The sequence below is a fragment of the Chrysoperla carnea genome, chromosome 4 (assembly GCF_905475395.1).
Source record: "Chrysoperla carnea chromosome 4, inChrCarn1.1, whole genome shotgun sequence".
NCBI lineage: Eukaryota > Metazoa > Arthropoda > Insecta > Neuroptera > Chrysopidae > Chrysoperla > Chrysoperla carnea.
In genome coordinates this window covers 59,894,727-59,911,612 of record NC_058340.1, presented here as the reverse complement: position 1 = coordinate 59,911,612, position 16,886 = coordinate 59,894,727, and the positions used below count along the sequence as shown (strand labels likewise).

Here is a 16,886-nt window from a genome sequence, read left to right as displayed (position 1 = left end):
TATTTGTCCAAATTTCGGTTTTTAAGCCCAGCTAACAAATAAAATTGTTAACGAGTTTCTAAATTATCTCAATGTCAATGGTAGATATACAATCGACCAAAGCTCAGATGATTGAGCCTTTTAACATGACTCTTTTTTTCCGACGGATAACATAAACTAGTAATAATCTTGGGATAAAATTGATTTACTAATCTATAAGTTCATTTCGTCAAATTTTCTATTAATCGCTCCTTGTAATATTCAAATATACCTACGATTAGAAATTATTTCTCCAATTTTCATTAAAAAGTTTATGAATTATTTATGGCTCTCGTTATATCAGCTTCACAGAACTTTCATAGTTTTTTTGACTCAGTGATTAATTGAGTCGAAATTACCTTAATAAATAATTTTCATAAAAATTAAAAAAAAAGAAATAATTTTTCTAGTTGTAAAAGGGTCGGAAACTACAATTCGGTGATTAATTTTCTTCCTAATCTTAGCGATCACTTCGTTTAAGGCTAACTTGAAGCTGGCGAAAACAACGCTGCTGTCTAAAAGATCGCGAATTATGGTTTTTGAGATATCACGACACACAATTTTCGTGATTTATTGTAGAAAATTGACTCCATAAATAATTTTCATTAAAAGTAAAATTTATTATTGAAAACAAATTATTTTTCCCATTTTCCAAGAGGAGTTTCCCCACATTTGAAAAGTTTCAAATTCATATAGCTAATGGATAAGAATCAACTTCCTAAGTTCCTTGTTTACAAACAAAGAATTTATTTTGTTATTAGTAACATTAACAATATAAGCAATATAAAAAAATGTTTTTAATTTAATATTCTATTAGTGAGAACAATTTTTTGTCTCAGTTTTAGACAATTATTAATTAAATTTAAAAATAAGTTAAATAATTTTTTTTTAACATGTAAATCCAGCTCAATTGTAAATAACAATAAAATGTAAGAAAAATCTATATTAACTAGTACTTCAATAGCAATACAGATGGCAGACATTACCAAGCCACACTAAGTGACGTCATTCAAAAGATAAAATTAACGTCGGTAAGAACGATTTCTGTATACATTATGAAACAAAATTATGAACTAACATTTTTGAAATGAAAAACCAGATGTACAAAAACATCAATTTCCAAATAAAGAAAATCATCTGTGCAGTACGTTGACGTCCAAATATTAGAAATGTTAGTAGACAGTTTATGACACTCTTTTGTGTTCTTGAATATTATTGTTTGAAATTTAGTATTCATTAAACAAAGCACAGTTGAAAATATAATAAATTTTCATATTTTTAAACATTGCGTTTAATTTTTGACCAACAAATTTATAAGGTATTCATTTTTATCCATATATGTACATTTAATTTTCCTAATTTATTTGTTTCATATGATTCTTACATAAACTAAACCCATTAGGTACCACAAAATAATAGGTTTTTTGTCTGTTTTCTAATTTGTCTGCATTAAACAATACCTATACTTATATTTAATTTAATACTCCTGGTTTAAGTTTTCAACTTTCTCTTTTTTATAAATGTATAAACTTTTTTTGTCGTTAAGTATGATCGTAAAAATGAAAAAGGTGAATTAATGTTTATTGCAAAATTATTTTCGAATATCAATGTCGATTGTTTTTTGCTTACTTAATGCTCGATCGTGTGTTTTTTTTTTTCTATTGGTTTGATATTCTTAATTTTTGCAATCATTTTGCAATCAAGAAAAAATAAATTTTGGCATTCTCCCAACAATATATATTTTTTTAAATTATTTATGGTGGAAGATCTGATGGCAGTAAACCCTACCTAATAATACCGAAGTTCAGGTTTCATTTTAATAGTTTTTACAATAAGTAGACGTGATGAAAATTGTTTGTATTTCCCTGATTTGTACAATTCATGCCAAAATATGAATTTGAATGTTTTATTTTTATCAATTATCTAAGTAACAAACAAGCACTTTTTAAAAGAATAAAATACTACTCTAATAAATCCCCATCCTACGATTTAATGATCGGCGAATTTAATGCTCTTCAATTTTGTCTACGACTATGTCTTATAGTTATTTGAAACTGAAATAGTAGCTATAAACAGTAGCACAAAAATTTTACTTTTTAATATTCAAAATAGAGATCGTTCCTAATGTGGAATGAGAAATATGTGGTTATAAGTTTTCCTACCGCAAAGATAAAAATTAGCTCATGTACGTAACTGGCAGAAGTATAGGAAAGTTTATATTTCAACGTTATTCTTTATTAACAACCAGCTTTTGTTCGAAACATTATCTTATTTCAAGTTAAAGGAAAAATGTTTCGAACAAAAATTACTTTATCCATTACCTACATGAAAATTGTTTGTTCTTTTATAAATAACATCGTTCTGAAAGAAATGTGCCTCGACTACGAAAATAAGCTAATTCTTTGGCCCCTTCGTTATGTAAAATTTGCGATCACTTAAAATTAGGTATTCCTTATTAAGAACAATCTCTTTTTAACTATTATAAAGGACAGATTGTATTTTGCCATTCCATTTTTTAGATCGAAAGAATTTCTGTAATAGAGTGCCATTTTCGAACGCAATGGCTAAAAACTTCAGAACCTAAGCTACTCCTCTATAGTCGATTAAACTGATAATTACAACAATACTCCGGGTCTATAAAATTTTCGGTCTATTTTTTCCGAGAGAATCTGTAAAACATTCGAACCCTATAACCTATAAGGTATTTTTCTGGGACAATGTAACCATGAATTTAAACAATATATTAACTTTGAGATTCTCAGGAAGGGTTTACTACATTTAGCTCTCGTACTATTTAATTTTTCTTGGATAATGAAATTTATTTCAATTAAATCATCGATTACATTGATTATCCATTGTTATGTAAATTATAGCTATGTAGAGAAGGTAAATCCCTGCTTTCAAATCATTTCCGTGTATTGTGCAAAAATTTTAAATGATTTATTTGATTTTAGATAAAACTTGCGGTTTTAATGTTTATTACTTCAAAATAAAGTCAAAAACTGTGCCATTTAATTGTGACACAGTTGAATTTGTCAAATATTTACTCGTTATTATTATTACTTTACTCATTTTTATAAGTATTAATAATTAAAAAGACTTAAATTATAAAAAAAATGCCATTAATACGACGAGCATCACATGCAGGCAACTGGTACACGGATAATTGGACCGAATTAGATCAACAATTACAAGAATGGTTGTCAAAAGCAGAATATCGACACGGACCAGCTCGAGCTGTTATTGTACCGCATGCTGGATATAGTTACAGTGGTCCAACAGCAGGTCATGGATATCGTCAAATAGATCCAAAGAATGTAAAACGAATTTTTATTTTGGGTCCATCCCATTTTGTACGGGTTAATTCTGGCTGTGCTCTAACCAAAACCGCTCAATATGAAACCCCTTTATACAATTTAAATATCGATGAAGAAATTAATAAGCGATTAGAAGCAACTGGTCAATTTGAGAGAATGAGTCAAGATACGGATGAAAATGAACATAGCATTGAAATGCAATTGCCTTATTTAGCGAAGGTTATGGAAAATTATAGAAATCAATTTACAATTATTCCCGTATTAGTTGGATCGATTAATTCTATGGAACAATATAAATATGGAGATATTTTTGCGCCATACTTAAACGATCCACAAAATTTATTTGTTATATCTTCCGATTTCTGTCATTGGGGTCGTAGATTTAGATATACGTATTTTGATAAAAGTAAAGGTGAAATTTATAAATCAATCGAACATTTAGATAAAATGGGTATGAATATTATCGAAGAATTAAATGCGTACGATTATGAAAAATATTTAAATAGTTATGGTAATACAATTTGTGGACGTAATCCAATCGGGGTATTATTGTATGCTATCCAAAAATTACTCAATATAAACAATGGATTGCATTTAGAATTAAAATTCTTAAAATATGCCCAATCAAGTCAGTGTCGTACTATGGACGATTCATCGGTCAGTTACGCTACTGCATCTGTTGTTATCCAATAAACACAAACTGATATTAATTGTTACAAAAATTCGATTTTTTTGTATTTCCAGTGTTTCAATAAAACTGATTAATTAATTAATGTCAAAAAATTTATTCATGTAATTTTTATAATCGTAAAATATGTAATTTTTATGGTTGTTACTTTATTATTCTCAAAAATATTTAATATTTTTTGGTAAGATATATTTTAAAAAAATTATTGCATTTCTATTTAAGAATAGAGTTGTTAAAAGTTGCAAACAAAAATATTATCTAGACAATTTTGAACCGAGAGATTTGAAAAAAAGGTGGAATAACGGTATAAATAGTTGGTCTGTTGGTTTTAGAATTGTCGTCCCAGAACGATAATGGTTCGAGTTCGGACAGTTTTGTCATTTTCTTCGATAGTTTAACTGTCCGAACTCGAACCATTTGGTGGGCATTTGGAAACGCATCTTCATTACAAATATCGAATACTTCGATTGAATTTTTGAAGTCCTATCCGACAATGCGCTTTTTCCAAATTTTAACTTAGTCGAAACAGATGTCACGGAAATCATCGTACAAAATCGTATGGTTCAAAAAGTTGAGTGAAAAAGAGAATCTTCATCCAAATTTTCATTTTTTTTTTTTGGGAAAGAGACAAGCAAAATTTGATAAAATATTGTGATGATTCGAAAATCGATCCTGTAAATATGTTAGAAACAAATCGATGTACGGTATGTAGATTGTGATCCGGAAATAATCTTAAACTACATAACTCTGTTTGCACATTCGAGCATTGAGTGGTTTTGTCGCTAGTTTTGGCTTTTTGTATTTCGTTTCATAAATGTTTGCATTTACTGGACTATATTGTTTGTTCAAATTTATGTCTCAATCGTTGGAGAGAGGTTCACTCAAACACATCGCTAGTGCACACGGGCCTGAATAAATGATAGGACTTCTTTCTTCGATAGTTTCCTTATATATTACATAGACCATTGCAATATCTTTGATTGTGTCCCTGTGTTGAGATGGCAATTCTAAAAAAGGATAACTTATTTTTTACCTTTTACTACATTTTATAAAATAAATTGTCTCGTCGCAAAATTGTATAGATAATTCTTTGTTTTTGCCAGTTTCGACAAGTAAATTAAAATATGCAAGTTTATTTTAATTATATGCGAAAAACTTCGTACGATGCACGGGAACATGATTTCTGAACCATCTACGTCGAATATCAATTTAAAGTGATTTCAAATTTTATCAATATATTTTTATTGTAGAAAAAAGAGAATGTTAATAACAAAAATTGGGAGAAGATTTTGAGCGATTTTTGTTGCTTTGCCTGTCTTTGTTTCCTTCTAGGCGAAGGTGTTCACTTTCTGGAAAGTCAGTGCCTAATCGAAAGACAGAATAAAATGAAATTCTGTTATAAATCACTCAACTTGTTATAAATCAATAAACGATTGTGGGAAAATTTTAAAAAATAGTTGGGCGGTTACTTTTTCCAGTCAGTGTTTAGTATTTATGGTTAACGAAAATGAAGAGGGATAAAAGATTACAGCACAATGAAATACTGAAAAAGAATACATTTTTACACAGCAAAAATGGCTAAAATACCGGGACAGTTTTCTAAATTCGGTTCGCAATGAGACTCTATCGCTCAATGTAACGATTTTATCCCGAAGTTTTTTGCATATATCAAATAAATTTTACGAATTAAAATATATTATAATTAAAATTTAAGTTTATAATTTGTATTAATTAAAATAAATTTTATTTCAAATTTAAAGATTTTCAAAAAAAATTAAATAATTAAAAGTAATATCTAGCAATAATAATTTTTTGATTACATTATATTAATTTTATTTTTTAATTTTACTCAAAGAATTGTGAAAATTTAAAATTATAAAATAATTAAAATATTTATAAAAGTAACCAAAAACCAAGTTCACCATTTTATTTATTTTAAAAGGTGATCACGTCCGACTTCAATGATTCTATATGAAGGTAATATCTTTTTTTCAGCTTTGATTAGGGAAAGTGGTAAAAATATTCTCCAAACTAAAGTAATATTTTTAATCTTTTGACATATCGACTAAATTGAATACCAAGTTTAATATTCCGGAGCAATTTCATCGGTCGATAACTTAGAAATACGTCCAATTGTAAAATCAAGCATATTTGCATGTCTTTGAATTATTTAAGGCAATTAGATCCTAAATAGTATAAAGATACAGGTCATTTGACGATTAGATTAATATTTTTCGAGGCGTCTGCAGAGTAGTTCCGAAACAAAAGCTTTTTGTAAAGGATTTTAGGCGATATCTCAAAAACTACTCACTCAATCACTGAATTCGAAGTTAGCAAATTTAATCAAATTCCGGACAGGGAAAATTTTGTGAACAACAAAAAATCACTTCTCTAAATTATCACAATACATCTTTAGTACCAAACTTGCTCTATTTTAAACTTCTTCAAATTAATCAGTGATAAAATTTATCAAATTGCTTAGAAACGAAAATTTACAATAAAAATTGGTGTACAATTCAGACAGGTAAAGTAGGCGCGGATATTTTCTTCGCCTCTCTTAGTTGCCTACAATTTCTGTCTTTTTTTAACTATCTAACTGCCGTCAAGAATTCACTTATTGCGTTTCCTATGTCTATACAGCTCTATGGTATTATCTCTATGGCAAAAATACATTAAGTCTGGAAGTTATTAGTCTGACTTTTAAGGGTCTTACCTGCTGTCGTTGTTTCTATGTAGATAGGTCGAGAATTATTAAAGAAATCATTTGTCTATACAACGTTTATTTCAGGACAATGCAGAAAAAAATATAATATAGTTGTAAAGTATCATCGACTTTGAAGTCGACGCCAATGAATCGATTTTAAGCTAAGCACATGGTTAGTGTCGACTTCCAAGATTAATAGCTCATAAGGAAATTATTGATTGGCAAGTTATAAAAATTTCTGCTCGATATCTCTTTTCGATTTTTAATTTTCACAATGACGGACGGGCAAGCAAAAATTAACTTATTAGATGATTTTATGAATTCCTTTACCACAACTTTGTAACATCAATCTTTCTTAGCGTTGTTACAAACTTGGATTTTCTTGAAACAGCTAAAAAACACACTATCTATCAAATTGCGTTAAAAAAAAAAACTGCATTCAAATCGATTCACTCGTTTATGAACTACGGTACCACAGACAGACACACATAGCGGTCAAACTTAACATCCCTTTTTGTCATTTACGAGTTGACCTGAGATCCTTCTCCATTTGCATCGGTTAAAAATAAAATTCCACCTTCCCCGGTACGTCGTCTAAATATTTGCGTTATAACAAATGATTAGACATGTAATCGATAGGATTTTAATTAATCAATCATTTCAGCAATGAGAGACAATAATGAATGAGGTATATATATGTCAACGTAATATTGTATTTTTCGTCAAATTGTAAACTGGTTACAATAAAAACCTCTCCAACTAGCGCTAACTCAATACCTATTAACGAAATGTTTAGTTGGTCTGAGTCGAGTTAGCACGGGTTAGGGGTGGTTTTTGGCTCTTTTTTGAAACTAAATTTACAATTTTATTAGTTTTCAATCTGACGGAAATTACAATATGACGGTGACATATATATATTATGTATTATTGTTTTGTAGTGTTTGTTTGTGTTGTTTTACGATGTGGCGTCGGTGTGCTTTCTGAATTCGGAATAGAATAACAACATATGTGTACAGTACATTCACCCTCATGTCTGTTTGTCACCAGTGCCAAAATAAACCTAAACATTTTTAACTGAATAAAAAAATATATTAATTTGTATTTTCGTCTATGTTGAGTTGATCTAGAAAGAAAAAAAATCGATTAGGATCGCACTAGCAAATATGGAAATGAATTTATGTTCATACTTATTTTTTTATCTATTTCAGCGATTTTTTATTAAAATTAAGATTTACCTCTCTTTAAAATTGCACAGCTACAGACCTACAGCAAACAGTGTGTTTTCTATTTTTAATTATAAGAAAATAGTTGGAATAATAAATTTTTCGATTTCGGTAATATAAGTAAGCAAAAATATATATAAAACCTTAATTAATCATTAATTAATTAAATTAAATTATTTCAATTAAGTAAATTAAAAATTAAATTTAGTAATTAATTTCTAAAAAAATAGTTTTAAAAAACGATTTAACTGTAGTCGAAATAACTAATTTATTTAATTAATTATTGAATTTAGGTCATTCATTTAAAGAAATTAAATCAAAACTTTTATCTGATAAAGTACCATCTTTTTATTCCGAAATTTGTATAAATTGTTATTATAAAGCATGTATGACAAACATCACTCATCAAACAACGAACATAGACAAAGACAAGTAGGTTTCTGATTATCGCATCGCAAAATGGATGCGTTATGATATCTAGTTTACGAAAAGTTTTAGCCAACAGAAAAATGTATCCAGACAGGCCACGTAAGTATTAGTTGCATAAAAGATCATCAAATTACATTAAAGTCATAAATTTCGAAAAAAAGAAACTTTAAATGGTGTCACTCCGAAAGTTTTCCGCGTAACAAACTTGGAACTGAACTTAGAATACCTTGATATATTTCATATACAAATGGTATAACAATGCAAGTATTGACATTCAACACTTTCTATACGGGGTATTTCAACAATTTACTCTGGCAATTGCTTTTTTTCACTTGTTTTAAGTAAATTATATTATCGTGAACTCGTAGCCTTTTTGCCTTGTTGATAATTATTTACGCCGATCATACTTAGTACGTGAATGTGTAAGTATACACATTTTTAAAACTATAATCTATTTTAATATTACAAAAATATAGATTTCCTACAATCGTGATCGGTCTAATTTACTAACATATGAGTCATGAATGACCAATGACCAATATATCATTTATTACACATGTTCTATTTATTATGTGCATACATGCATGCATTGTTTCATCAATTCCCTGGGCTGTAAAATATGTGATTATAATAATCACTTAGTGTGAATGCATCATATTATGTTTCTGTGGGGGTATCCGTTTCTGTAGTATTAAGGAGATCTTCCCGTAGCACTAGTTAGAGCAGACGTGGTCGATAAATATTCGAATTCGTTACAAAATAACGACCAAATAACTTAAAAAAGAAAAATTTGTATTTTTTTTATTTGTATATAATACTTTAAAACATTAAAAAAAATTTTGCCTATAGAATGCTAAATTCACAGCAAAAATCACTTTTTAGGGCTACATTTTATTTTCTAAAAAAATTATGGTTCCATTCCAAAAACTAAAACCCATGAAATTGTGAACAGAAGAAGGGTGAGATATAGTCCAGTAGTCTTTAATAACACGGGCTTTATTTTATTTCATAAAAAATTAGGGTTCTGCACCAAAAAAAAAAAAGAAAAATTAAAATGAATTAGAGCTCTATGCAAGCGTAGCGAGCTCCACGTCGGAAGACTAAAGCCAGGCCGAAGCCCATCTAAGTCACCAAGAGATGAAAGTGAAGTACGTGTTTAGCGAGGAATAAAGCGGAACCAACCATAGTATGGCTATTTATGAACTGGATCTGTATGCGAGCACAGCGAGCTCCAAGAGGTAGGTCTGATAGTCACGGGTGGACTACATGAGCAAGCTAAGTATAGTACAGCTGTTAATGAATTGGAGCTGCAAGTTACTTAAGATTAATAATCGCTGTTCAAAAGTTATTATCAAGTAAATTGTAGGTGAAACGAACCGAACCAACTAGCAGAATAACTATTACCCCCCCCTGTACAAGGGGATGAGCAGGGAGATGACATTTTGTATGAAAATCCGCCATTTTTGAATATATTACTTTAAAAAATTTTTCGCCTATAGAATGCTTAATTGTCACCAAATATAAGGGGGTAGATTTTATTTCCTAAAAATTAGGGTTCCGTTCCAAAGAGACCTCAGGCCGATTATCGAACATAGCTTATTCCTGTGCTCTTAGATCGCAATCCCTACAATATAAAACATTAAAAAATGATTTGTTTTAATATTTTTCATCCTTTTAAGCCCACATATTCTGACATATGCACACTTCAAGTAAAATATTTTAATAGTTTTTTTACATAATTTTTTTAAGTTAAAAAAAAAAGGTTTGAAATATAACACTGAAATGTCAGAATGAAATAAGACTGGTTTATTTGTTTAGAATCAATTTTATTTACAGTTTTGATAAGTATATTTGGTTAATGTTTATTTATTTTTATTTTTTATTTCAAGACAAATAAATAACTGGCGTCAATATATGTCTAGATTATAAAAAATTAAAATATACGCAAATCCTTCCTTTTTTTTTCTTTCTACCTGTTTATCACAATTTCATCATGTTTCTAACAGAAAACTGTAAATTAAAAATAATTAATTTTATCTAATCTATCTACAGCTAGAAAACTGTTATTTTAATTTAATTAACTCTTATTGATTAATCATATTCACATGCATGATATTATACTGAATTGACACCAATTTAAATTATTTGTCTTGAAGTCCTTAAGGAATTGGTGATTGGGACGATATCATTATTTGATTTCAAGGCATACTAATGCTATTCTCTTAAAAAGAAACTATTTCCTCAGAACTTTAGGCTGAATGCACCGATTTTGATGATTCGAAAGCAAGTGCTTCCCATGTGTATCTATTTGAAAGCTGGTGCTTTCCGTGTGGTTCCATTTCATTTTGGTCCAGTTCGGACAACGGCATCCATGAGAAAACCATAAAAGTCTTAAATTTGCAATATGTATGCACGACAAGAGGACGAAAAACTCAATATCACGCCAACCGATTTCGATGATTCTTTTTTTAGTGACAAATAAATAAGTGTACTTCAGATTCACTAAAAATCACAACATAAAAAAAAACTTTTAATAAAAAGAAACCCGACTTCAAAAGAAAAACTTTTCCAAAACAAATTAATGTAGTTAAAATTATTGTTATTTTTGGAGTCGGTGTCAGCCAAGTTAATGTAGCAAACTGTTCTGTCAGAGTTTTTTCCTTGGCTGACACCGACTCCAAAAATAACAATAATTTTAACTACATTATATTATCGTTATTTTTTTACTTTTTAGTGCATATTAATTTGTTTTAGAAAAGTTTTTCTTTTGAAGTCGGTTTTCTTTTTGTTAAAAGTTTTTTTTTTATTTACTTATAATATTATTATAGTTCAATGCGTTCAAAAATTTTGACGCAAAATTTTTATACCTTCTAGAAATAAAATATCTGTTATCAATACCAATTTGGTCCAGGATTGGGATCTTTCAAAAGTATAATTCTAATGAGCTCGAACCGTTGCCAAATGAGTGGCATCTGCGTTTTGTGAAAATTGGCATTGCTATGGTCAAATTTTAATTTCTTCAAAATTAAAAATTGATGGGTAGACAATTTTGGGTGGATAAACGTGGACACACAGTTGCTTAACGAATGGCATTTACACTTTGTGAAAATTTGTATTTAGGGTATGCTGAAGTAAATTTCACTCCATCATTCAAAATTTTACCTCCTCAACATTTAATGGCTGAACTATGGCATAGCAAAATATACAACAATAAGCAGTAATTTAGATAGAATATGATTAAAAATACAAAAATTAAAAAAAAAATTGTTTGCTTTTGCGGTAAAAAAGTATCTATTTTACTTGAAAACAAGAACACCTGACCAATTCATTCGACTTCTTTTTGGTAAATTCTTTATACATATAGCTGCTGACTGGATCATTATAACCGAATAATGATCCAAGGTACAACACCTTATCCTATCAATATTATATTTATGTAACTGATCAAGAACAAATAATTCCATAATTTAAAATTGTTGGTGACAAGTACAGACATCATAAAAAAATGAATATAAATACAATTATTCAAAGGTGAAAAGAATATTTTCCATAACAAATTTATTGAATTATCATTTTTCAAGATATTCATACAATTAGGTCATATAAGCATAACTCTTTTTTAGTTACAAAAAACCTTACATAGAAAATACGTAGAATATATATCTTATTTTAATAATTTACACAATTTATTATAATTTCAAGTAAATGTGTGTGGTATTATTTTTTTAAGTACCGTAGCTAATCATTAAAATGCATTTTAATGATTTATTCCTTGAGATTAATGATGTTAAGTGATGCATGTTCCAAATATAAATCAATAGAGCTTGATAACATAAAATTTTATGTAAAAAAAAACTTAAGAATAATAATAATAAGGATAACAGATAAACTGCATTATTTCATAATAATTAATTGAAATTCTTCAATAATAATTAGATGTAATCAGTTCTGGTCATATGTGCGGGTTTCATTATTTATAACATCTCATGAAGAAGACTTTTTAGTTATATTTTTTTTTTTCAAAAATATAGACTTATACACAAAAATATACACAAAAGGTTTTTTAAGGATGTACGAACGCCATGGCAATTTTGGATACAAGGCTTGGTTTTTTTTTATATGAAGTTGGACTGAGTCTATATAAATTCTAAAAATTTTAGGGGGGTGAGCTGCCCGGTTATTTAAGTAAATAAATGCCTTCAAAAGTAGGCATATTTAACATTGGTCTTATGGGAAACCGGTTGATGGATGATATGTTTTCATAGATTTCTCAAAAACCAGTCGGTGGAAGTTAAAACCTTAATAAATTATTAAAAACAACCCGTTGTGTCCGACTAATTAAGGATGTATGAACACGGTAGTGGGGACACAAATTTAAAAATACATATATTTTCATTTTCGATGATGAATTATGTTGTAACTTGACAATATAAGACGAAAAGTAAGAATAAAATTATTCGATATCTCTAATTACTTAGCTTTCGATATTTCGAAAACCAAGGCAGATATCGTGTATTCTTATTTTTCATCTACATTCATGAAGTTGATCTACATTCATGACAGTGATGTTTACAAAAAAATGTTTCAAACAAAAGTTAGTTATTTTTTTATAAGGAATATCTTTTACATTTAAACTTTTGTTCTATCTCTAACGGTTTACAAGATGAGCCCTACGGACCCAAGACCCAATTGACCTATGTTGCTCATTTACGAACTTGACCTCACTTTTGACGTCCTGAGTACGCTGTAAAAAATCAACTTGATATGTTTTTTCGTTTTTGAGTAATTGCGATGACAGACAGACGGGCAGACGGACAATGACAACCGGAAATGGACTAATTAGGTGATTCTATGAACACCTATACCTAAATTTTGTGCGTAGCATCAATATTTTTAACCGTTACAAACTTGGGACTAAACTTAGTATACCTTAGTATATATATAAAAACATGAAAAGATAAAAATCCCATTTCAATAAGAAGCATCTAATAAGAGGCAAATGTGACCCTAGTGACGGATCCCTGTTGCTTAAGTGTTTTTTTCTTTATATTTCAGTATCTCAGTACACAAAATATACATTTTATATTTACCGTATTCTAGTGCTTATTTGAATGTATGTATTATATATCACATCATATACACGATAATAAATGAAAATAATAATAAAAAAAAGTTTTGTAATATGTTATTATTTTTGTAAAATCAAACCGGCAAATGGCTGACGCATGCTTGCTTTGTTGCTTCATTCAGAGTATCGCGATGCACGGCCGCCGACCTCCTAATGTCCCGATGTTTTAAGCGCATGCACCAAGAATTTTCATACATACCGACTGTACTGTGTGTTACAAAATCAATTTACTTTTTGGAGTTATATTTTTAGTTGATAAATGTTAGGAATAATAGAAGAAAAGACAAGCAAACTTTGTCTGATTTTTTAAAGAGAAATATTGTCTTTGAAAAATTCCAGAAAATACACTAAATTATGTTTGGGAAATTGATGAAACTTGGGGCATACAGAGTATCTTTGACATACAAATCGTGATCCTTTATTGACTATGTTTAATACTTTTTGTCCTAATTACTTTAAATAATCAAATCCGTTCAGTCCGAAAATCTGGTTAATTTTCCGAATACACGACCAGTTTCTGAGATGTCGACTAAAGATTTTTCTCCGGGAAATCATCCTGCGTATATGATTTTAGTCGTTATCTCAGAAACTATTCAACTAATCGTCAGAATTTGATTTTTCCATTTTTTGGTTCAAAATTAGTCTAGAAATTGATTGCTATCCAAATCAAGAAAAAATTATTTTTTGTTATTTTTTGGGAACACTTCTTTGCAAAAACCGAAAAAATAACAAAATAATTTTTGTTCTAGAATTGGATGAAATTTGATTTTGAAGGTAATTTCGATCCGAAAAATACAAAAATTGAGTTCAATAAATGATTGGATAAGAGATAGCTTTTGAGATATCGAGTAAAATCATATAAGCAGTATAATTTCTCGGAGAAATTTCTGTAGTTTATACCTATTATTTAAAGTACTTAGGACAAAAAGTATCGGAATTCGAAGAACAAGAATAAGAATATCGAAGTTTTTGTGATAATGCCATAAGTCGTGTAGGAAAAATATCTATCTGATCGTCGAATGAGCTAAATTTTTGTATACTATTTAGTCTAAGTAGTTGAAGAAATTCATCCAGAATATCTATTTCAGAAACTATTTGTCTAAGCGCCAAAAGGACTTCTAGATTACTCTAGATACGAGCTATTCGACTTTTTAAATATTCCGTTCTAACAACGAGATATTGAAAGGTATAGCGTATTTTGGCCATCCCTACTTTTTGGGGGAGTCATCACCATGTTTTCCTCTCTCTGGATCTGCTACCAGCTAGTATAATACACAATTATGTACTCAATAGAAAGAGTCAATATTGCAGTTATAAGCAGGTAAAAATGTTAAAAAACAAAGTTTATGGGATAATTACGACTATTAAAATAGATTTGTTATTATCTATATATTTATTCAACATCTGCTGAAACCTAGTTTAAGCCTGCTATCGTAGTTCTATGTAAAGATAACAATTTCGCAGGGCAAAATGATTTTCCCAATAGATATTTGTCAATATCAATAAAATTTTGAAACACACAGTACAAATTAAATGGTATGGTATGAATGTGAATTGTGTAAGAAAAGAATGGATAGTCGGCTAACTACTAAAACACTCCATACACTAAAAGTAAAAAACAAAGATAGAACTATTAAACGAATATAAAATATTAGAATTCCGAATAGAATCGAGCTGTATGTTCAAAGATACAAAATAATACAACACACAAATACACACACTGTAAACTGTTGGAAGGTACAATCACATCATCGTACTGTACACATAGTACACTTACACAGTCGGTGTACCGCTGTTAATAGGGTAGTGTGTATGTTCCTCGGGTTGTGTTCACTGTTGTTGTATATGAGAAATTTTGTACTGCAAATCACACATTGTGTCACATTTTATTGTGTTGCGTTTCTCAGCACACGCATCGAAGTCTTCCGCGTCGATTTGCTATATAGCCGAACGAACGAACAACACAGAGGGGTTGTCTGAATAATTGAAGAGTAGTCATCGAACTGTTATTTAGAGTTAGTCAACATCCATTCTGAACTGTATATTTATTTATTTATTTTTTTTATGGTGATGATATTACATTATTCATACGAGAAAACTGTTAGTGTTATTAATTGTTAATCGTGTTTAGTTTTTTTTATATAAGTAATGTGATGCATTTTGTATGGACGTTTAATTAACCAAACTTTTTCATTTCTAATTTATTTAGTGTTTTTGAAATAAAATATTTAAGACAGTTAATGTTGTGTTTAGTTATTTCAACTTATAATAAAAAGAATCAAACACCCGTTTCGTAAATTTTTCATCATTATATTTAAAGGTTAGTTTTTTACATATTTTTAAAATTATTAATACACTATAGGCAATCTATATAACATACATAAGTTTATATTGTGGGTAGTATTTATTTACCTGTAATCAAATATTGCACATTTTAAATTATTTATTATGCCTCCAATTTCATTATCAAATTGTTTTGTTTACATATAAATAATAGAATTTCAATGTTATGTAATTCGTTGTAACCGTAACAAAAAAAATTCGTTCGCCTACCTCTAGATTGGAGTTTACTTTCTCATTTTTGTCTACTAAAAAAGATTAGTATCCAATTTCTTGTTGGATATATTATGGAATGAATGAATATTCATAGATCAGGTTTTGTTTTGTTTTGTTTACAGAAAGACCACCCACATTTGGGAGAAAAATTGTTTTTGAAGTGTGAATTAGTTTTTTGTGTTCATTTTATTTTTAAACACAATATTCATTGTAAAACCCTACATAAGAGTTTTTTATTTTTTTAAAAAGAAATCCCAAAGAGTTAACGTCTGCTGTTGTTAGCCTTTGTTAACTGAAATCCAATGAAAGCCCAATTCTATTTTGAAACGTGTTTGATTTTTGGACAACTGAAAATAAACAAAAATTTAATCTAATGAGTGGAGTTCTTTTTAAAAAAATTTTCGGGTGGGTCTAAAACCGGCAATACTATAAAGGTTTTGGTAAATATATAATTTAAGACCCCACATTCGTAGGTGGGCGAAGTGGCGCAAAACAAAATCTTGTTCTAAAGTTTGAAGGGACAAAATTATTATGTACGATTGTCACTCTTCTAATGCGAGCTATCAAAAAAGCCAACTCGTCGTAAGTTGATTCAGGTGACACTGGTTGAATTAGTGTGAGTTGACCCTTTTTTGGGAAGCTTGCATACATATCCATACAATTTGATTTCATCCTTTTTACCTAGATGCCAGGTGATAACGTGTAGGAAAATTTATTTTCTTCAATTCTGCTTGTGGTAAATATTTGTATTTTTATAAGCAAACGTTAATTGAAAACGCAATATTTTCTTTGCTTGTGGAGAAGTATCAAAACATCTTGGAAA

At 29.1% G+C, this 16,886-nt stretch overlaps 1 protein-coding gene across 1 annotated transcript; it reads left to right on the top strand.

The window, feature by feature from the left end:
- The first annotated feature begins 1,275 nt into the window (after positions 1 to 1,275).
- On the top strand, positions 1,276 to 4,089 carry LOC123297986 (protein MEMO1). The gene is made up of 2 exons (XM_044879831.1): positions 1,276 to 1,336; positions 2,973 to 4,089. The coding sequence occupies exon 2, from the start codon at positions 3,135 to 3,137 to the stop codon at positions 4,026 to 4,028; it is 894 nt and encodes a 297-aa protein (XP_044735766.1). The 5' UTR covers positions 1,276 to 1,336; positions 2,973 to 3,134; the 3' UTR covers positions 4,029 to 4,089.
- Positions 4,090 to 16,886: the final 12,797 nt, after the last annotated feature.